General features: G+C 35.3%; 1 protein-coding gene and 1 pseudogene across 8 annotated transcripts in view; both read left to right on the top strand.

Annotated features, from left to right (window-relative positions):
- Positions 1–24,051, top strand: part of RALGAPA1 (Ral GTPase activating protein, alpha subunit 1 (catalytic)) — a 252,183-nt gene that overhangs the window by 207,602 nt on the left and 20,530 nt on the right. For all 8 annotated transcript variants that reach the window (XM_008573959.1, XM_008573952.1, XM_008573965.1 and 5 more), the window contains 2 exons: positions 13,286–13,444; positions 15,333–15,460. In XM_008573959.1, the coding sequence (XP_008572181.1) occupies positions 13,286–13,444; positions 15,333–15,460 (287 nt within the window). The remainder of the gene's footprint in view (positions 1–13,285; positions 13,445–15,332; positions 15,461–24,051) is intronic.
- Positions 15,991–23,041, top strand: LOC103591518 (annotated as a pseudogene).

Here is a 24,051-nt window from a genome sequence, read left to right as displayed (position 1 = left end):
ATTTGGTATGCCTACCTCTGTGACTACTCAGATGGCCCTTAGTGTTCTATGTGTGTGTTTGCCTCGGGTCTTGGGCCTTTCCGGGAAGCTTCCTCTCTGGTCAGCTCTGGGAGTTCTCCCTGTTCCTTGTGTTCTGGCCCTGACAGCTGGATCCTGTCCTGCTGGCCCGACAGGGTGTGTGAGATTTGTAAGTCTCCGCCTCGGTATCCGGGCATTTCCCCTCTGTGTGTGCACTCGGTGGGGCCACCCGGAGGGTGCGTCTTTTTTTCCCGAGACTCCTCCTCCTTTGCCGGACCCCTCCCCTCTCTGTGCACTCAGTACAGGGCTGGGGTGTGTCTTCTGCAATCCTCGTCTCTCAGCCCCGCCCAGCCCAGAAGGGGTCTCAGGCCTCCGCCACGGACACTGTGGGCGTTCCTGCGGCCCTGGTCAAGGCCCTCTCTGGGCCTCCCACCTTCCCCCCGGTATTGCGGACCCCTGTGTGGTTGAGTTATCTCCCACACCAAGGCACGAGCACCCTGGGGGAGGATCCCACAGCACACAGTTCCTCTTTGAATCCCCCCAGCGTGAGCCGGCTCGGTGCCCTCAGGCCATCAGCTCTCCGGCAGGTTCAAGCGGGCTCGGGGGCACCCCGGTCACCCCTCTCCCAACCAGAAATCAGTCTGGGGTTCTTCTGAACTGAAGGCCACAGAGATGGTATCTGCCTCCCGGAAGCAGGAAGTTTACCTGGGGACGAAGCCCCAGGTGTGGTGGAGTGACAGTCTGACCGGATCCTCTTCCCTGCCCTCCCGACGCTGGCCGGGGGCTCCCCACGCCACCAGCCCCACCAGAGATCCATGGGTGGAGTGGGATTGGTGGCTGGTCCACAGGCCCCAGGGGGCCCCACGCTGAGGCACACAAGTGTCACGGCTCAGTGAGGAGCCGCGCCAAGCGAAGATGGCTGGCCTGCCCGATCTGAGCCGGCCGGCTCCGCCCCCACCGGAGAAAATGGAGGCAGCGCTGATGCTGGTGCCTAGCCTGGTGTGGTAGGTGGGAGCCAGGCGGGCGTTTGCCTCATAAGCAGGGCTCGGCTGGGGGTCACTCACAGAGCTCCCAGAGCTGGGCCGGTCCAGCGCCTTCCTCTCCGTCTCTGCATCACTGCTGCTGTCTTTCCTGGCCTTTGTTGCCTCGGGCTGCTCGCTCGGTCTCCCGGCGCGGTTGGGGCGCTCTCAGGAATCTTCTTTTGTATCGGCCCTAAAACCTCGAGACTGTAGTTTCTTTTTATCGTTGTAGATTCGTTGATCAGTGGTTTATTCAATTTTTGTTGCTCTTGGAAATGCAAATAGTACTCTGGCAGCACAGCGCACACTTCTCAGGCTCGCTCTGTCTTCTGGCACGCCCGCTCCAGACCCGTCGCCATCTTGAAAGCCAGTAAGGCTTTTTTATCCCTCAAAATAGTCACAAAAGTTTGTCTTTAATTATTTAAGAAGCATCTGAAATGGATGTTTAACTATCCTTTATCATAACAAAAACAAATTTTATAGATTGTAGCACCACTTAAGAGTTGTTAAGTGATTGAGTTCCAATTAAAATTATACTCTGAAATGGTGAAATAATTAGATTCTGAACTTATTAGAGAATTTTGAGGGATTAAACCTTGAATACCAATAGTTGTTTATCATTTGTATAAGTATAGAAAGAATTTTTTGTGTTTGTGGTAAAATATATACAACTTAGAAATGGTTAAAATGATAAATTTTAGGATATATACACCATAAAATTTATCATTTAAGCCATTTTAAACTATTTTTTTAAATTATTTTAACCAGGTCAGTGTACACTCACAGTATTTTGCAACCATCACCACTGTACCTTTCCAGAACTTTTTCATTTTTATTTGGTTCAAAATATTTTTAATTTCTCTTGAGATTTTTTCTTTGACCCATGCATTATTTAGAAGTGAGTTGTTTAATTAATCTCCAAGTATTTGGGGGGTTTCCAGATATCTTTCTGTTACATATTTTAAATTTAATTCCACTGTGGTCTGAGAGCAGACATTGTATAATTTCTATTCTTTTAAATTTGTCCTCTTTTGGTTAGAGTGCCCTCTTATAACACCAAGGTCATGGGTGCAGATCCCCAAACCAGCTAGAAAATTTTTGTTAAGGTGTGTTTGACGGCCCAGAATATGGTCTATCTTCATGAATGTTCCATGTGAGCATGAGAAGAAACTTGTATTCTGCTGCTATTGCATGAAGTAATCTACAGATGTCTGTTATATCCAGTTGATTGATGATGCTGTTTAGTTCCAACTATTTCTTACTGAATTTCTTCTGCTCAATGTGTACATTTCTGGTAGAATTTCCTTCTTTTTTAATGGTGGAATGATAAGCCACTGTATGTATGTACCTGATTTTGTTTATCCATTCATCTGTTGGTAGAACCTGGCTTGTTTCCAACATTTGACTCTTGTGAATAATACTGCAGTGAATATTAGCATACAAGCATCTATTTGAAGATCTGTTTTCAATTTGGGGGAGCTATATACCTAGGAGTAGAATTGCTGGGTCATATGGAAATTGTATGTTCAGCTTTCTGAAGAACTGACAAACTGTTTTCTGCAGCAGCTATTACCATTTTATATTCCCACCAGCAATGCATAGGGGCTCCTAATTTCTCCATATTCTTACCAGCACTTCTTATTTTAAATTTTTTAAAAAGTTATAAACTTCCTAGTAAGCATGAAATGTTATTTCATTGTGGTTTTGATTTGCATTTCCCTAATGACTGATGATGTTGAGCATCTTATGTGCTTATTGGCCATTCATATATCTTCCCTGGAGAAATGTCTATTCAAGTTCTTTACCCATTTTTTAATTAGTTGTTTGTATTTTTCTTATTGTGTTGTAGGAGTGCTTTATATATTCTAGATATTAATCCCTTATCAGATATATGATATACTTGTATTTTCTCCCATTGTATGGGTCATCTTTCTATTCAGTTAATAGTATCCTTTGCACAAAAGTTTGAATTTTGATGGAGTCCAAATTATTTTTTCTTTATTGCCTCTGCTTTTGGTGTCAATTCAAGAAATCATCGCCAATCCAATATCATGAAGATTTTTCCCTATATTTTCTTCTAAGAGTTTTATAGTTTTATCTCTTACATGTAGGTCTTGGATCCATTTTGAATTGATTTTCTATATGGTGAGATATAGGCCCAACTTACTCGTTTGTATGTGGATATCCAGTTTTCCCATCACTATTTTCTGAAAAGCCACTCTATTCTATTCCATTGGTCTAGATGTCTGTATTTATGCCCGTTCGTCTCTGTTTTGATTACTGTAGTAAGTTTTGAAATCAAGAAGTATGAGTCTTCCATCTTTGTTTTTCTTTTTCAAGATTACATTAGCCTTCAAGGTCTCTTGATATTCTATATGAATTTTAGGATTTTTTTTTTTTTTTTTTTTTTTTGCTATATCTGCAAAAAATGCTTGGGATTTCGATAGGGATTGCATTGAATCTGTATATCACTTTAGGTGATGACTGTTGTCATCTTGAACAGTATTATGTCTTCCAGTCCAGGGACTTGGTTTATCTTTCCATTTATTTATCTCACCTTTAAATTCTTTCAGCCACGTTTTATAGATTTCAGTGTACAGGTCTTTCTCCTCCTTGGTTAAATTTATTCATTAAGTTTTTTTTCTTTAATACTACTGTAAGTTGAATTATTTCATAATTTCCTTTTCAGTTTGTTCATTGTTAGTGTATAGAAATGCAACTGATTTTTAATGTGTTGATTTCATGTCCTGCAACTTTGCCAAATTTATGTATTGGCTCTCTAATGGTTTGGTTTTGTGTGTGTGTGTGTGTGTGTGTGTGGAATCTTGGGGTTTTCTATATATAAGATCATGGTTTTTTGATGTTTCTATGGGGGGACAAGAGCTTGGAGACTTCTAGTCTGCCATTTTGCTGACATCATACCCTAGAAACAGTTTTGATTTTAATTCTTAATTTTAAATTATTTAGTAATTTACCAGGTAAAAAAGTGCTAGTATTTTTTTTCCAATTACTTAGTAAGGAGAAAATACTCAGGCAATTACATGGCATAAAATTTCATGTGTTCAAGAGACCAGAAGTATTGTAACTTAAAATGCAAGCACTTGTTTATAATTTTCAAAATGTGTATTATTCCAGTTATCAAAATAATTGCACCTGTTTATTATAGGGGAAAATTACCCAGGCTAGGTAAGTTTTTTTTCACTTAAATAAAGCAACTTAAAGCATTTGTTTTAATAAGAAAATTTCAAAATGTTACTGCTTTGAAATGTATAGTAACTGCCATATGAAAGCAAAGCCTGTCAAAATTGTAAACAATATGTAGTAAAGCAATATCAGTTTGGAAATTATAGATTTCTTATTTTCTCAAGTAGTAATTTAAATCAATTTAAGTAAAATTACTCTATCAGTGTCAGACTAAATTGAAGCAGTGGTTCACTTAACAATGTAGTCATGTCATACCTCCTGATACTTTCACTACCATTCTCCTTCAAGAAATGATAGCAACTTTTAAGTCCAACAGAAAGGGAATGTTTATCTGATCTCATAATTCAGTATAACTAGTCTAACCTTCTTTCCTTAGAAATTTTTTAAATGTATAATCACTGATTTTTCTATGTACTGATTTTCTCTTTTCCCTATTCTCTATGATTCTTGCCCTTAATCTGCTCCTCAAAATCCTAGTATGTAAGATTTTTCTACATAACAGGCTTATATTTTAGCTCTGTTGTAGTATCGTTTTCTTTAATTTATAATAGGTTAAATGTTTAAACTTAATCATAAAAACCAGTTGTCTTATAGCCAGTTCTTAATAAAATATCACTTTCTGTATTGGCATTTTTTCTCCTGAATTTAATAAATTCCACATTAGTGGTAATAAGTTGAGGCCTAGAACATGTGTCCTATTGCAAATGAACAATTGGCTATCATTAGGTTGTCCCCCCATCCTTTGTACATATATCTTTAGGTGTGTTAATCCATTCAGTAGACACATTAATGAGCACTGGTTGAAGTGTAATATTGGAGGAAGTAGGGCTTGTTGACCTCAGCATGGAGTTTAATACCTCTAATTAAATTAGATAGTCGACAGTCAGTATAAAGAAATAGCCATGCCTCTGGCAAGCTAGAATTATTTATGACTCTAGTTCTTTGTTTTAAACTTGGTAGGAGAAAATCATTTATATCCATTTTATAAAAACTAATTTTGTTTCTGGCTTTTTATTTAAAATATCATGTGGTGATTTTATAAATTATTTTTAAACATTTTATTTTCTCAGAATGAGAAATAAATGTCCTTGGACCTATTTAAGTGTAACATTTTTATTTTTTATGAAGAGAAGCTTTTTCAGGGCTCAAGACAGTAGCAGCAGAATTTTTACCACGTGGACTATACTTTTTAAACAAATTAACCAAACATTCAGTCTAGCGAAGTCTCTCTCAGAAATATTATGTCACCATATCAAAAATCCTGATATAACCCCAGACCAAGCCATCTGTTCTATAAATTATCTCTACCTGAGGAAGATTGATGGAAGATGGTTAAAAATAATTTCCACTTAGAACTGAGTGTGTTCACCCCTAAAAATCAAAAGTGCTGTAAGCATTGGTATAAAGTGTTCACAGGAGCCTCTCTCATTTCCTCTGTCTCCTTGTTTTAGCCACTTGCTGATACTCTGCTTCATAGGTAGCTGAATCATCCTTTTAGAAGTTTGATGAAGATCAGGTTGAGATAATTGTAACATACTTAGTTGGACTCTCTAGTCTATCTTTCATTTCCTGGACCCCCCAAAAGAGGAGGAAGAAGCACTTTACTTAAGTCAGGTTCCTCTGAAATACTATTAGTGTAATGGACAGCATTTCATTTTTTGTCTGGAAGTTTGGTCACAATAGTTTTGCAAATAAATGAGCCTTGTAGGCTTGCTTGGTCCAATATTAATTTTAGATCTATTTCTCTGTATTTTATATACAAATAAACTTGAAGTATAAGATACTTTCCAAAGAACTATATGCTAAATATAGTCTTGAAAATAAACTAAAAAAAATAATAATAAATTTAAAGATGAATAAAAATTTTCATTGTTTTAGTAAAAGTGAGGATTATCATTAATAAAAGCTATGGAATTATACTCATGGTTTCATCCCAGATGAAACTTAACCTTATACAAGATAACTCTGTTTTTATATAATAGGTTCTACCATTAACCCCAATTTTTACAAATATATTACTGATGATAAGAATAGAGCATAGAGAAATCAGGAAATAAAAATGATTCAACACAAATTTATTATACCACTGCAAGTGGGATAATTTCGATGGGATAGCTTCTCATCGCATGTAGAATAAAATCTGATTCCTCACTATATCCTTCAGTGCCCTACATGATTTGGCTACCTGCCTGCCCACTTCTCATGTTACTTTTCATTTACCACAATCTGCCCTCACTGGCTGTCCTTCTAACCTTCCAACACATCAAGCTCATTCACATCTCAGGGGCTATGGACACTTCCTATTTTCTCAATTTGAAATGTTTTTTCTCCACGTTATTAGGCTTTCTCATTCTCATTTTTGTATTCTCAAACTCACATGGCGGTTTCTCAGAAAGAGCTTTCCAGACCATTCTAGCTAAAGATGATCCCCTCTACGCAGGAGCTCTATCACATTACCCTATAATATTTTCTTTATAGCACTTATCACCATGTAAAGTTATCCTGTTTATTTATTTATTTTTTTGGATACGTTTATCTGACTCCTCCCATGAGAATAACAAGGTCATTAAGACAAGGAATTTCTAATCTCTTTTGCTTACTGCTATACCCCTGGCATCTAATAAGACATCTAAAAGGTATTTAGTAAGTGTTTGTTGAATGAATTACCATAGATATCAGCCACAAACCAAAAGAACTGTCTATGGGACACTGTTATCATTATCAAATTGCTATATTTAGATAAATGCCATAATTGCAGATAATTATATTTTTATGCTATATACTGCTTTGTAATGTACATGTACATGCTTTGTAATGATAGGGAAAAATAATTGCCAAGGTAAGTATTGTTATATTATCTTTTTAACAGCCAGCAGTATTTATTGAATGCCCACTCTGCTAAGTTATAGTACTACGTGCTGTACCTGTTGCTTTCAGGAAGTTTTTCTTGCCAAAAAATGAATGATCCAGACAGCAAGTGAATGTATGAAAACATTTGTGACTGTAAGAACGTGTATGAAAGTATGTTTTTCACATGATTGAGGCATATATAACAGCGTATTTTTCACTAAGAATGAATGTCTGGAAGGTGGGGGAAAGAATGGAGCTTGGAGCAGTGAAAATATTAAGTTTCAATTTCTACATTCAGTAGTCCCCCCTTATCTGCAGTTTTGCTTACGATGGTTTCAGTTACCCATGGTCCGAAAATATTAAATGAAAAATTTCCAGAAATACACAATTCTTTTTTAAATTGAATGCTGTTCTGAGTGGCATGATAAAATCTTGTGCTAGTCTGCTCCACTGTGCTTGGGACATATATGATCCCTTTGTCCACCCTATCTACACCATATATGCTACCCACCTGTTAGTCACTTTGTAGCCATCTCAGTTATCAGATTGATGGATCATAAGAAGGGTGAGTACAGTAAAGATATTTTGAGAGAGACAGACCACATTCATGTAACTTTTATTACAGTATATTATTGTAATTGTCCTATTTTATTATTAGTTGCTGTTGAATCTCTTATAGTGCCTAGTTTATAAATTAAACTTTATCATAGGTGTGTATGTTAGGAAAAAACATAGTATATATTGAGTTTGGTACTGTTTGCTGTTTCTGGCATCTACTGGGGGTCTTGGAAGTATACCACTGTCTCCTAAAGTAACTGCCTAATCTAATTAACTTCTTGTGTTCTTCAGCTTTTAGTTCAAGTGCTGTTACACATCCATGTTCTTATTGTTTGCATTCAGAGAAGTATATTTAGAGCATTATCTGTATTTTTAATTAGTCTTTCATTTACTGTTTGGTTATTTTACTCTGTCTCCACTACTGAAATCAAAGCTTTGAGAGCAGAGACCATGTCTGTTTTCCCTCATTGCAGCATCTGCAAAAGCTAGCACAGTGCATTTAGGTGAGCTCTCAATTAAGATTTGCTAATGAATGAAGGAAGGTGGAATAGGAAGGAGGGATAGAGGGAAGAGAGAAGGCCTTTAAGAACTCACAAACCAGGGCCAGCCCGGTGGCGCACTGGAGAGTGCGCCGCTTGGGGGTGTGGCGGCGCTCCCACCGATGGTTCGGATCCCATGTGGAGACCGGTTCCCGCTCACTGGCTGAGCGCAGTGCGGGCGCAACACGACACCAAGGGTTGTGATCCCGTTACCGGTCAGTAAAAAAGACAAAAAGGAAAAAAAAAAAAGACACCAAGGGTTGTGATCCCGTTACCGGTCAGTAAAAAAGACAAAAAGGAAAAAAAAAAAAGACACCAAGGGTTGTGATCCCGTTACCGGTCAGTAAAAAAGACAAAAAGGAAAAAAAAAAAAGACACCAAGGGTTGTGATCCCGTTACCGGTCAGTAAAAAAGACAAAAAGGAAAAAAAAAAAAAGAACTCACAAACCAGTTCAAGTATGTAGCATGACTAGTGTCTGATCTAGGGTAACAACAGAGGAAATAAGAAGGAAAGTAAAAAAAAAAAAAAAAAAAGGATTATACTGTAATACTGTCTTTAAAAAATGAAGAGCTTGTTAAACATGTAGTAAAGAAAACAGGAATCAAAGAAGACTCTCAGGTTTTGATCCTGAGTAGTTATAATTAGTTGTTAGTTACTTTTTACAGAAATGGGGCAGTCAGGAGTTTAAGCTGATTTTGTGAGAGAGATAGTGTAGTTACTTTACATGAATTCTAGCCTCCAGCCCCAGATGAATGATATTTTGTTGCACTGAGGAAATCTAGAATTAACTCTGGAATCCCTATTGATAATCATGGAGAATGAGAACATTGCTATAGATGGATGTCTTAGTCCATTCAGACTGCTATAACAGAAATACCACAGACTAGGTGGCTTACAAACAACAGAAATTTATTTCTCATGTTCTGGAGGCTGGCAAGATCAAAGTGCTGGCAGATTAAATGACTGGTATGGGACCACTTCCTAGGTCACAGACGACTGTAATCTCACTGTAACCTTACATGGCGGAAGGGGAAGCAAGCTCTCTGGGGTCTCTTTTATAGGGGAAGTAATCCCTTCCTAACACAATCACATTGGGGATTAAGATTTCAACCTTTGAATTTTATGGGGACACAAACATTCAATTGATAGCAATGGGCAAACATCTGATTTTCACAAAAAGACACAGAGTAGGGCATAGACTGCAAAAATTACCAACATTCAGAAGCTCCATGTCAATGCCTGGCAAAATAGGATTATTAAGCAGATGGTTTATGGGCACTTAGATAATGAAGTAGTGATCACTAGGATCCACCATGAGTTCACCATAACAAATCACATCAAAATAACTGAATTTGTTTTAATAGGATTGCTAGATTAGAGAAGACCATAGACTATATAAAGCATTTAACTAAGTCATTTGTTACAGACATGTTGAAGAAATGTGTTGTTAATAATAGTTTGGTAAGTATATTCATGACTGATTGTATAATCATATTCAGAACATGGAAGTTAATTATTTAAAAAGAGGCAAAATAGGGAGGTGGTTAAAGTATGGATTCTGGAACCATAGTCCCTGGGTTTGCATCCTGGCGCTGCCACCTACTAGTTGTACCTTAGGCAAGTTACTTCATCCTTTTAAGCTTCAATTCTTCACCTTTAAATATAGAGGTAATAATAATTGTACTTACCTTGTAGCATTGTTGTGAAATTAAATGAATTATCACAAAGCACTTAGAATAGTAAGCGCTTAATAAATAACAGTAATAAATGTAGGGTATTTTTTTTTTAACCAGGAGGAAAGCCTATAATGACTTGCTATATGGCTTTTACCCGGACCTGTCCCATTTGACATTTTTGTCTAAACCCTAAATGAAGACACAAGAATTTGAATTTAAGGATAATGCAAATCTCTGGGAAAGAGAGCACCAACACATAGAAGAGCAGAGTCAGGCTAACAATAGACCTTAATAGGCTTAAAGATAATCTGAACCTGGCAAGATAAAATCTAATAAGAATAAAAATGAAATCCTCTCATTAGTTCTTGCAGTCAACTGTACCTGCTTAAAAGAACTTTGTAAGAAAAGGACTTGGGGTTGAATTGACTACAAGTTACATTTGAGCCAATGTTTTGAAAATTATAGAAAAGAATTAAGTGAACAGAGCAAAAGAAGAAACAGTTCCACTATGGGTTTGCTGTATTAGTCGGAGCATATGTTGATATTATATTCTGTTCCATACATGACACTTTAATAGAAACATCAATGAACTGGGACAGTAATCCAGGATACACGTGATCTTAGCCAAAAGGCCAAGAAGCAGTAGTAATCCAGGATAATTAATATGTTTGTAAACTATAAGAAGAAGAACTAAGGATTCTTTTAACCTGGAAGAAAAATTGAGGTTATATTAGGCCAATCTTTAAATATCTGAAAAGATAATACATAAAATGCATATTAGATTTATTTGGTAAGGCTCATTTTGGAAGAACTAGTTTCAGGAAGGCAGATTTTAGCTTAGTATAAGAAATGTTCTAATGATTATTGCTCTTTAAAAGTGAAATGGGTTGATTTGTGAATTAGTGAACTTCCCATCCTTAGAAGTATTCAAGCAGAGGCAGAGTATCTACTTCTCAGGGATATTACAACAAGAATTTTTGTGTTGAGTAGGAAATTATAGCTTTAAGATCTTCTCCAGTAATAACATTCTATAATGTATTGAGGTTTATGTTATATTCCTTGAGTTCCAAAATGACATCAGCAGCAGCTGAAATAAATTTGCAAGAGTAGTTTGATTGCCAGTCATTTTAACAGGCATATCCCATGTACAGAAATCTTGTACCGTATGCCAGAAATGAATCAGGATCTGGTCCAAAAACATGAAAGTAGGAACTCCTTTAAAGAGTTTTCAGAGTATAGGAAAGCCTGCAGACAATCTTGAAAATCCATAAGAGAAGGAATACATAAAATAAACATAAAATTCTATGTAGAGTATGTACGTCAAATACACATACACTTGTAATTTCTTATTAACTTTTTTTTTTTTTTTTTGACAGCTGGCCAGTTCCAGGATCTGAACCTCTGACCTTGGTGTTAACAACACTGTGCTCTAGCCCACTGAGCTAACCAGCCAGCCCCTCTTATTAACTCTTAACCATTAAAAATTCATTCTTTCAGTAGTCATTCAAAAATTCCTAAGACACGTAGCAACAATTATAGAAGTTTCTCAATTTGTGTTTAATTATTATTTAGCAGGTTTTAAAGATATAAAAACATGCCTCATGATGACAGCCCAAAGTAATTACTTTTTTAGCATTTGAATATAAATAAGGGATTTACATGAAGCATTTCCCTTAAAATGTTTGAACATGTTGAGAATGACTTTATTATGTGCATGGTTCTGTGCCAGAAATCTTCATTATGACATTTTGGCAAAATATGTTGTTCTTTTCCATTAAACTTCTATAACAGACTTTTAATACTGTATGGAAGATATTTGAAGACAAGCTTTGGTTAAAAGATAAAAGTACTGTTGCCCTTTTCTCTCATTTCTTTTAGATAAGTGAGCAACTAGAAATTATAGATAGTTTTGGCAAAAGTTCAAGGGTTAATGTAGCAGATAAATAAAAGGAATTTTCTGCAAATTGAGACCTGCATTATTTCAGTTGTCTTGTCTTTCCTAACCTAACTCATTTAATTTTAAAAAGTAAATACTTAAATTCTTCCTGACAGTGTGCTCAGCTTTTACTACCGTTTATTACTTCAATTATACTTGATATCACTTAGAACAATCTGCCATTTGGAAATCTCAGTATAGCCTGGAGCTTAGTATTAGATCTGGCTGCTATTGTAACATGTACAGCATATGACATTAATGTATCAAAATTAGATTGGATCATCCCTCCTGGTTAAATTTATTTCACATTTCTTTTGTATTCAGTTAACATAAACCTATTAGGGAAGCTGACACATGGGGATGGCTGTATAGGAAGGATATTTTTAAAGTATTTTGATTAAAAAATGAAATTATAGAGCCATGGCTTTTCTGAGTTGAGTAATCTTTTTTGCTTTTTAAAAATGTCACAAAGCTCAAGTCTTGCATTTATATCATTCAAGTTGTGTATGTGTATGTATATGTATGTATATATATATATATATATATATATGCGTACGTATATATGTATATACACATACAGATATAATGAGTTACTCCAGGGTTAAGGAATGGCAGAAGAGAATCTTTCACTAATTGCATTAACTCCTTTCTTTGTTTAAATTACACATTAAGTTTTTTTCCTACCTTGTGATCTTTAAGCCAAATAAATGACTATTTCCAAAATAGAAATTGCCTGTATGTTAGCTCAGAGTGTAAATACTACTGACACTTATCTCTAGTTTTTCTTCCAGGCTTTCCCACCTGCACTGTATCCAAATAACTATAGAAAAGCTAGGTAAAATATATACCAAGGGCCGACCCGGTGGCTCACTCCGGAGAGTGCGGTGCTGGGAGCGCAGCGGCGCTTCCACCGCGGGTTCAGATCCTATATAGGGATGGCCGGTGCGCTCACTGGCTGAGCGCGGTGCGGCCAGTCACAAAAAGGACAGAAAAAAAAAAAAAACCGAACATAATCAACTTTCTCTTACTCAATAGGTGATTATCCAATTTATGAATTATCTATTTCTTTTACTTCTCTTCCTCTTGCCTTCTTCAGGCCACTTTACTGTTCATTAGCACTTCCAGAGAATGGTCAGGAAAAAAAGAAGAATCTCAAATCAGTCACTATTAAAATACTATTTTAAACAATCTTTGAAAAGATTTGTAGGAGAGAATTGGTGCAGTTGCTAGTTGAGTATTTGGGCTATACGTGAATCTTTTTTTTTATCTAATTTCTCTCTTTTTCTCATTGACTATGGACAACTGGAATTATTTGGTTTTCTGCAGTGTCTTCTAATGTCCTTGAGTGTTTGTGTTTTACATGTGAAAATGATTAAATGAAATTAATTTTTTTTTATTTCTTTTCACAGTATGTTGTCAGTAGGGGTAGACTATATTCACAGAGCTTTTATAAAGCACTTTAAATTATTTTCTTGGTTTTCCAGTTGAGACATTTAGGAAATGATGAAGTGCACATTGTTTGGTCAGAGCATACTAGAGACTACAGGAGAGGAATTATTCCTACAGAATTTGGTGATGTCCTTATTGTAATATATCCAATGAAAAATCACATGTTCAGTATCCAGATAATGAAAAAACCAGAGGTAAGAACTCCTTATCTTCCTTTTTTTTTTTTCCCTTTTTGGTTTTGGCAACTGGCCAGTAGGGTGACCCAAACCCTTGGCTTGGTGTCAGCACCACTCCTTAACCAAGTGATCTAACCAGCCAGCTCCTTATCTTCCATTTTAATAATAGATTTTGAGTTCTATGTGAGTTTGTAAATGTCTGTCCATCTTACAGTAGAAAAACTGGACTATGCATCAAGTTGTGAAAATGGGGAAAATGCAACACAGATTCTGGCAGCTATGTGAATTGTTTAAGCCTGGTTCAGAGGGAGCTAAAACAGGATAAATAGCAAGAAACTATGTTTGAATGGGAGATATATAGTCAGTGGCACAGCGAAAGTTCACTTACGCTAAGCTCACAAAAGGATTTACTTTTTATTAAGAGAATGATTACAGTTTTCTAAAAGACACAGTAGGAAGTAATCTTTCCCTTTAGAATAGGAACATATAATTCGTATATTTTTAGTTGGCACATCTTATTAAGAATACATGATTATTTAGTCATGTCACTAATAAATGAGAATTCTAAAAAAATTTTTTTTTAAAAAAGCCAAGAAGTTCTGTTACCTATTCTATAGTTGGGTGTCATATAGATAGATAGATAGACATAGATATATAAAAAATACACTATTGCAGAAGTATTTTTTTCTTTCTAGATAATAAAAGTTTGGTAGTATTTTAGTGTGTTTTTTTTTTTTAACTGAGTTCTTTTTGTTTATAGGAAACCTTTTTTTTTTTTTTCTTTAAATAAGAAATAGGGTCCCACTATGTTGCTCAGGCTGGAGTGCAGTGGCTATTCATAGCTGCAATCCCATTACTGATCAGAAAATGTATTTTTTTTTCCTTTTTGTCTTTTTTACTGACGGGTAACGGGATTGCAACCCTCGGTGTCGCGCCCATACTGGGGACCAGCAACGGGATCGCAACCCTCGGTGTCGCACTGCGCTCAGCCAGTGAGCGGGAACCGGTCTCCACATGGGATCTGAACCCTTGGGGGGAGCGCCGCCGCACTCCCAAGCAGCGCACTCTCCAGTGTGCCACCGGGCCGGCCCAGAAAATGTATTTTTTGACAGTTGATCATGAATCTTCAGAATTCCTTGAATTGGGTTGTTTCCCACATGTGATTTTCACTAATAGCCAAGTATTTTTACAGTTTATCTAAACCAGATGTCAGCCAACTATGGCCCACAGCCTGATTTCATACAGACCGCAAGCTAAGAATGTTTTATTTTACAGTTTTAAAGGTTTGTTGTTTTTTTTTAATTGAAGAAGAATATAGAACAAACATGTGGCTACAAAACATAAAATATTAGCTATGTTATCCACAGCTCATGTCCTTGACTTCGAGAACTGCCATTTGTGCCAGCCATATTCAAATGGAATAACTTCTGAAATTGTCAGTCAGCTGACAAAAATAACATTTAATTATCAATACATGCATATTTTTTCTAATAAACCACATAATAAGTGCTTTAGGTTCTGCAGTGAAGCTGGTATCACACAAAAATAATGAAAAACTTTTTGCCTTGTTAGCTCAGTGGAGAAAAAGGAGTTTACTTCCAGTGTTACATTTTTTTAAACAATTGAGATTACAAAAATTTGAAAATTGGCGGGATATATAAATTTAGTCAGTTATATGAAGCACATGGTTCTTTTGAATGGACACTCTGTAGACCTTTGGCATTTTTTGTTTGTTTATTGACCTAGTATGAGTGACCTAGTATGGAAAAGAATTCAATTCAAATAGTATTTTTACTGAAGAACTGTAGAGGAAACAAACACTTACATATGCAAAGTATGTTGATTGTTCTTATTTATACTCTTTCTGCAATTTGAGAATCAAATTATGTTCTAATTTCTCAATCAGGTTCCCTTTTTTGGTCCACTTTTTGATGGTGCTATTGTGAATGGAAAGGTTCTACCCATTATGGTTCGAGCAACAGCTATAAATGCAAGCCGTGCTCTGAAATCGCTGATTCCATTGTATCAAAACTTGTATCCTTTTTTTTTTTTAACAGTATGATTTCTACTCTAATATATGTTTTCTTTCCAAGATAAATATTTCTTTTGTGTTGTTAAGACCTTTGAGTTTCTGTTTATTGATATATAGAAAATGGAGTTCCTCCCCAGTGTTTGAGCAATTATGATATTTGAATGATGTATTTTCTTTTATATACTTTTAATCAGTACTGATCTTTAATTAATTAGACTCCCATTATGTGCCAGGCATTCTGCCATTCTGGTTACAGAAATAACCAAAACAGTCATTGCAAAGAACTCAATCTAGTTGGGGAAACATCCTGTTTTCAGTATACATGCTGTCATAGAGGTATTTCAATGCGCAGGTATTTCAAAGTACTGTATAAATAACAAGGGGCCTCTCACTCAGCTGGAAAGGGTGATGGTATCAGAAAACACTTCTGAAAAACATGAGGATTAAACCAATCTTGAAGGATGAATAAGAGTTAATCATGTGGATGAGATTAAGAAGAGCCTTTCAGGCAGAGGGAGCAACATAAACAGACATGGAGGTATGAGAGGACATGGAGTGCTTAAGAACGTAGCTTCTGGAACCAGAATGCCTGGACTGAAAGCTGACCGCCACTTCCTTAGCTGTGTAGCCTTGGGCAAGTTGATTAACCTCTCTGAGCCTCTGTTTCCTTTTCTATAAAATCAGAATGATTTCTAGTTCATGGTCTTAAGAGAACTAATAATGAGTCAATATGTTTAATGCTCTTAAAACAGTGCCTGGCACAAAGTTTTAAATTTTAAATTGTTTTCTGATATTCTTTTCTAAAGTGAATTTGTGTTTTCCGTACACTTTTTCTATATGCTTAAAAACATTTTATTATTATTTTTCTTTTACATAATAAACTGTAAAAGTTGAGCTTTAAAAGGAAGGCTTTTTAAAATATTTCATGTTCCATTCCACATGAAATGGATTTATTATCGTAACTTGGTAGTGTACCATGTATATTTTCTTCTTTTAATGAAAATCGACATAAGCAATCTGATTCCTATGTAATTTCTCATGTATTCTGACACTATGAAATGGGATTATAGGTGGATCATGGCATGTTACATTGATTAAGCTTAATAATGACATTTATATAACATTTCTTATTGGTGGCATTTATATCTTCACTTTAAGTTGAAAACTTAAATTTGAAGTGGTCATTTCAGTGAAATGATAAGGATTCAGGGGGCTTGAATTCATCACAAAAATAAAATTTGGAGAAATCCACTAAATAGAGATCTACCAATTGAAAAGAAATTTCAGTGGGAAAGTTCAGTGAGTAGTATAGACATGGAGAAAGTGAGTTTATTTTCCAAATCACTTGTCTTTGACTGTACAGTCTGTTGATTGTTTTGGAGCATTGTTTTGAAGACTGTGCAGTCTGCTGATTGTTTTGAAGTATTAAGGAAGATCTATTCAAGAAGACCCTCAGAGGTTTTGTGAACCCTGCTGAGCTCACCCAGAAGTCAGGGTCATTTTCTTCCCATTGGTGTGTGGAATCTTCAAAGTTGCTTCACTCAGATGTGAGTAAGCTACGAGGAGATTGATTCATGAAACCCATACCCACAGTTTACCAGTTTGAAGGTCCTACTGACTAATTCTCCCTTTCCTAATTTACATTTTCTAAATTTTAATTCTTCTGATTTTCGTCTCATTGTAATACTTTCATAAAAGCTTTGTAGTTTTGGTCTTTTTCTTGGAGTATACTTTTCAGTTTATTGTCTCCTGACTGTCTGTAGAAAGGTAGCTAATCTTACACAGAATATATAGGCTATTACTAATAATTTTATCTACATTGTTAGCCTCACTGAGGATATCTGCTTCTGACCTTTGCCTCTTTCACAGTTTGCCTGATCCTGATGTTCATTTTATCCTGAGGTTTAGTGTCCTCCACCATTTCATTTAAGGCACAATTGAAAGTGGAGTACAGAGGTGGACATGGAAGAGATTGAACTTTAAAAAATGCCTTAAATCTTTTTGGAAAGTGGTTAGATTGTAATGCAAAATTCTACTTGCCTCTTGTGTCAGAAAACAGGAACTTGATTTATTGAGCAAACACAAATTTTCAGCCCCAAGGTACAAACAACATTTAAGATGCACACCTTACCAAGTAGTTTTTAAAATGCAAATCAAGAGTTTTGGGGATATGGCTTAATTTTTTTTCTACACCCACTCACGTTAATATTCTTCTATTTCAGATTTCATGTTACACTAGAGATACGAAAGGTGGATTTGCAGTTAGAAAACGTTAATTTTAATTTGAGCTCTGCCTTGTGGTCTTGGTCAAATCACAGACTCTCTTAACCTCATTTTCTTCTTCTGTAAAGATATTCATACTCATCTCATAATTGTTGTAAAGATTAAATGAAATAATGGATTTAGATGTGCTTAGTAAATGTTTAATAATAAGTTATATTATTTTGTGCAGTGATTAATTCTGTTAATTTTAAAGGTTATTGTCAATATAAAACAACTCTACCCAACACCAAGGAATTACCTAATTGGATTTTTATGTTTGGTTGATTGGTAGGTTGGTTCATTGGGCTGTATTCTCAGGCCTACTTCATGACATTTTCAATAGTTAATCTGGCTGAGAAGTTAATAGATAGTACATTGGAGAAAATTCTAGGAATAAGAGATAATTTTATATAAAAACAGTAAACGTAAACACTTCAAGCAAATCATGAACAGTTTCTACCAGCGAAATTGCTTCTGGAACACTTAGTGTAAAAACATTAAATCAGATAGATCAAACAGATTTTTTTGTTTGGTTTTTTTTGTTGTTGTTTTTGTTTTTATTACAAGATAGTAGATACTAGATATTTATTGACTTGGAAACTATAGGAAATTGTTTTCCCATACTATTTAAGTATAAAGTAGACATGCTTATAGCCTTTACTAATCCGAAGAACACAGAATCATTTCTCACAAAGATGGACAAAGTTTTGTATTAATTCTAAATGTTGGGGAAAGTTACTTAATACAGGTAGATTGATTTTTAAATGAAAGTCAATATAAATTACAACTAGACATTTGTATTTTAAGATATTGAAATGTAGGTATATCTTTTAATTTAAATACTTATTTCAATTCCTTGAACTATTTAAGTCAAGTAAACAGATACAATGTGGGGAGGGGGGAACAGGTAAAGTGGCATGAAAATCAACTACAATGTTTTTGAGAAGTAGAATAAAATAAAATAAATACCTATTTCAGAAATATAATGTATTTGATTTTGAAATGTTTATTTTTGATTAGTCCAGATTAAGTTCTCATTAGGGAGAAAATCTGCACTCTAAAACAGATCAATAAAGTTAACATAAATTACAACAGAAATTGAGATAGAAGTAGAATTTGAAAACCACCAAAGTTAATACTTTAATCCTCATAAAAGAAATGAAGGAGCAAAAAAAAAGTAATAAACTCAGTTATATTTTGATAATTTTACTGCTGTGTCAGTTATCTTATGCCCAATAAAAGTACCCACTAAGATTCCACAGCATAAATTGTGCTATTTATGATCATTAAATACAGTTTAAATTTTATCCTAGGAACATTTTCTGTAACTATGAATCTAATGTTGTTCACTAAATGAGGACGATATTGATTGTCATATGCTGCCCTAATCGATAATGCTGGCAGCCAGAATTACAGTAATCTGTCAGTATTGATGACTGTCTTTTAAGCTTTGAAACCTCTCCTTCACTTCACTTGTTGTTTCTTATGTTACTTATACCTGAAAAGCAAGCATTTTCTTGCAACCTCTGATTTTGTCAGCTAGGTACTTTTTTTTTTTTTTTTTTTTTGGTCGTCTCTGGAGCTCAGTTTGTTGGTTTGATCATATAATTAGAATTGAAATGCAGCATGAGAGGAAGACCAGGCAGATTCTGGGTAACCATTGGACCAGAGGAATGTTTCAGGTTTGATCTTAGCCATCATTTATTAGTTACCTATTGAAGTGTTGGGTTTTTTGTTTTTGTTTTTTGCAGTAGGAATAATAATTTCAAAGCATTAGTTTCATGACCTTAGCCATCATGACTCTGTTCCTTAAATAAAAATTTTAAAGCAATTATTTGTTTTGATTTTAAAGACATTTGACTTAGACTTCTAAAGATACAAATGTTAATATGATGCTAGCATGCACGTACTGTTGGGGGTTTTTTTCTTTTTTAATGTGAGATTTATTATACTAGAAATTTTCAGAAGTTACAGTCTATAGGGTTTTCAGTAAATCTTTCTATGTATGTATATATATACACACGTCCTGTTGGTTCGGTTGGTTTCTCTGAGAACCCTGATTAATACCACATGAGAGATTTATTTTTAGAGATTGGCTCATGCAGTTGGTTGGGGGCTGGCAAGTCCAAAATGTGTAGGAGACCCAGGGAAGAGTTGATGTTGCAGTCTGAGTCTGAAAGCAGTTGGAGGCAGGATTCCCTCCTTCCTCAGGGGACTCAGTCTTTTAAGGCCTTTAATTGATTGGATGAGGCCCACCCACATTATGGAAGGTAATCTGCTTTACCACAGTTTACTGATTTAAATGGTAGTCACATCTAAAATATAACTTCACGGCAACATCCAGACTGATGTTTGACCAAAACCTAGGTTCTGTGATCCAGCCAGGTTGACATAAAATTAACCATGATTGCTTTGTCAGGTACACACACAAAAAAATTAACCAAGTCCTGTTTTTCTTAAGTCTTCTTTTTAACCTTTCTTATTGTAAAATATAATTTGAGTAAAGTACATAGATCATAAATATACTATATGATGAAGAATTAGTTTAACCACCACCAGGTAGAGAAACAGAACTGTTCTTTTTTTCTTCTTTCAAAAATATTTATTAATCACTTACACAGTAGTAGTAAAGATTTCGAGAGAGATGCAAAGACAGATTAGATGGCAATCCTGTCTTCATAAAACTTATAATTTAATAGGGAGATAATTATATGTACATTAATAATTATAAGATGAAATGAAAATGTTATAGTAGGGTTATAGATAAAATGCTGTGATATTTCCAAGGGCCAAGAAATTACTTTGGAGTAAGAAGATCAGGAAAGAATGTATAGAAAGTCTGGGCCTCAAAGAGTGAGGTTTAAGTAGATGGAATGCAACATGTCTTATAATTCTTGTAATTTAAAGTTTGGAGCTTTGGATGTATGTATATATGTAATATTCTGAAATGTACAGTATGGGGGATATTATACAATTAAATGACATCTTTAAAGAACATTTCGTTCCTAGATTTAATGTTCTTTCCTACCACAACTAATATTATTTGATTTCTTCTAATCTGTTTAGATTTGACTTTTTCTTAAATGTCAGAATTGGGTTTCTGTTTAACTTTATCAGATAAATTCCCAGAAGTCAATGATCATTTTCTCAGTTAGTTACATACAGTTTGTTATCCCTGCAGTCCTATTCAAATGTAAAAAACCTGTTGCAAAAATATGAAAGCCAAAACTAAAAGAAATGTAATTGATTAGCTCCATTAATGCAGTTACCTTTCATTATGATCGAACATTATAAAACCTCTGAGGGGGCCCATCAATATTGCTGGCATTTCATGTTAAAAGAAAATGAGTTCATTGAGAAACTGCATAATTGTATGTATCTACTGACTTTCGTAGGTTATTTTCTGAGAAGATAACATTAAATATGGGCTGTCCTTAATTTAATCTGTAAAGGATAATAGTGCTAAATGCAGGATTGTTGTAAGGATTAAATGAAATTATATGAAGCACTAAGCAGCTTCTCTATTATGTAGCAAGAGCTCAGAAATACTCTTCTAAAACACAAAGCTAACTATACTAAAAGACTGCTTATTGAAACAAGTCTAAGTTTTTTGACCACCTGCAAGCAATTCTTTTTATCTTGCCCTCCCACCCTCATATTTCTCACTTTAGTTTTGTCAAACATACCTATATTCCTCCCCAGCTTCACCCCGCATCCTTACCTTCATCTCCCACCACACTGGCACCCAGGACATTCTATATGTGTCCAGCTAAACCATATTCATTATCCCTGAATGCTCTTCTCTTTCAGGCCCATATTTTTTACCAAAAAATGCCCATCTGTACTCTTTTCTACCTAATATACTCACTGTTCATGACCCAAATAAAATACCCTTTGTAGGAAAAAATAATTATTTTACTAAGCAAAATTATTGCTTACACTGCCTCAGAACATTTTGTTATAGTACTTACCATGTGTATGCACAAATTACCAAGTCTTACTTATCCTCCTTGTTTTACTAACATCCAGCACAGTGACTAGCCCATGATAGGGGGTTAGAAATTTATCTAGCCCTTATCTCGTAATAAGATAGGGTGGATGGATTCATGGACAGATGGATTCTTGACTATTGATTTTTTTCTCTTTAACAGAAAATTTCTAAATCATTTAAAAATGATTTGCCAGTATATTTTTTAAGTTTACTTACATTTTTATTATCTATATTTTTAAAGTTTATGATTAGCATAATTTTTTTTTAAGAATGAAAAACCCCAAAACCTCTTTTTTTTTTTTTGTAGTAACTTATAATTTGTGATTTGTATTTGACTAGGCTGCAGTTCTTAAGAGCTTGCTAGGTAAGTAAGAAGAGGAAACCTAGGACCAGTAGGGAGAAAAGTGAGCTAAGACACCTCTGACTTGATGACAGTGACAGATGTTGGCTTAGGGAGGATACAGTTTGGTGTCCCTTCCAAGGAGGCAGTGCATGGCTGCCACCCTGAAGGCTCATACTTCCTGCTGTAGGTCGAGGAAAGTGGTAGCCACAGGAGAGTAGTAGCGGCTATGTGACTGTAGACGCTGGTGAGGTCTCCAATTTTGCTGCTTGAACATTTGCACCACCTACATTAGTGATTCCAGTAGGAGACTCAATATCTTGTAAGTTCCTTGTTCTTCATACTTTATAAGTGAAAGTCTTAAACTTCATTTACAAATTGGTTAGTTGTTAAATACTCTTAAAAGTTGTAATTATGGTCATTTGTGCTTCAAAGAAGAGAAGATAATTCTTCAGATAAAATATCTCACCAGCTAAGTGATTCAGGTTTGGTGGTCTTTGAAATGCTCACAACCATTGTGCCATTGATATTAACCATTGTAGTAGGACCTCTCCAAGAGGAGACAAAACATTCTTATTTATCTAACAATATGCTCTGTAATTGGAGCATTTAAGTCTCCTGTATTAAAGATGTGGGCATTGCTATTAAAGACTTTTTTGCTGTGCTTAAACATCCTGTTGGCCTGGATTTTGCTGCCAAGCCTTATATCCTATGTATTTATTACTATTTAAACAGGGGCCCTGAATGTGTACAGCACTTCTGCAGTGACTCTAATATATTCTTTACTACATCAGTTTTAATTTGTTCTGCCATTCTTTTTGAGGAATGGCAATATATGCCTATTGGTGATGTTATTGGTATGTTGAGGAGCTTTCTTACAATCACTGTAGGAATTTTTTATTGCATACCTTTAAAGATGTTACTGTTGGTCTAGCAAATCTGACTTTGTCCTTTAAAAAAGATATAAAAGCAATAAATGTAAATCTCTGATATGTTATAAATTTGTGATAATATAAAGAAAGTTTATTCTGTGGAATTGAACCAGTATCTAAAAATTTAATTCCCTGATGTTCTCTTGAGACTATATATTTTTAATGTTTTACTAATATGGACCAACAATAATTTCTTATATTCCAACTGTGAGCTCACAAAAAATGATTTCAGTACATGGCCAACTTCTGTTTCTACTAACATTGTTTTAATTCTAGAGATATTTTAAATTTTTATCCTCCACCAAGGGCTTAATTCACTAATGACAAACTTAAGTATTAAGTATTAGCAAAATCGCTAAGGAATTCCGATAATTCATTTATTTGCCAAATTTGTATTGACTACCTTCCGTATGGGGGCACTGTGAAAGAAAAGCTAGGGATAGAGTCACTGTTTTCAAGGAGCTTACAGTCTGTTGCAGGAGAAAAAGAGCCCTATGAATTCACTGATGAGAGTACAGCAGTGGTGATATATACAAAGTTGTATGGAAGGGTGATTAATTGTAAGCAGGAGAGGATAGTGGGGTGGGAGGAAATTAGGAATGGCTTTTCCAAAGAAGTATGTTCTGCTAATTGCTTCAAAAACACATGGGACTCTACCAGGCAGACAAGGTCAGGGAAGAGTTTTTCAGGGGTAGTAAATGGGTATGGAGGCATAGAATTGTGATGTGGTCAAGAAATACAGGGAGTTTGGCACTATTGTGTGATATAAGGTAAAGGGAGGAAGTAGGTCAAAACCAGATAATGTAGTCAAGCAGAAAGAAAGAAAACAAATGTAAACTTAGTTTTCTAATGTTACTGGTAATAATATGGCAGCTAGCCAGCGTCTAAGGTGGCAATTCCTTCTGCTTTTGTATGCTTTTTACCTGTTGAGTAGCAGAACAGTTTACAATTTGAATTTATTATTTTTCATTTTCTAGTGAAGGCTTTCTAATATAAGTTTGCTTATTGATTATTTTCATAAAGTCTTTATTTTTTATCATAAATTGTTGAGCAATAATTGCCAGGCAA

Source organism: Galeopterus variegatus, unplaced genomic scaffold (genome assembly GCF_000696425.1).
Source record: "Galeopterus variegatus unplaced genomic scaffold, G_variegatus-3.0.2 Scaffold54, whole genome shotgun sequence".
NCBI lineage: Eukaryota > Metazoa > Chordata > Mammalia > Dermoptera > Cynocephalidae > Galeopterus > Galeopterus variegatus.
The sequence above is the reverse complement of the archived record's forward strand: the minus strand, read 5'-3'. Positions and strand labels throughout refer to the sequence as shown.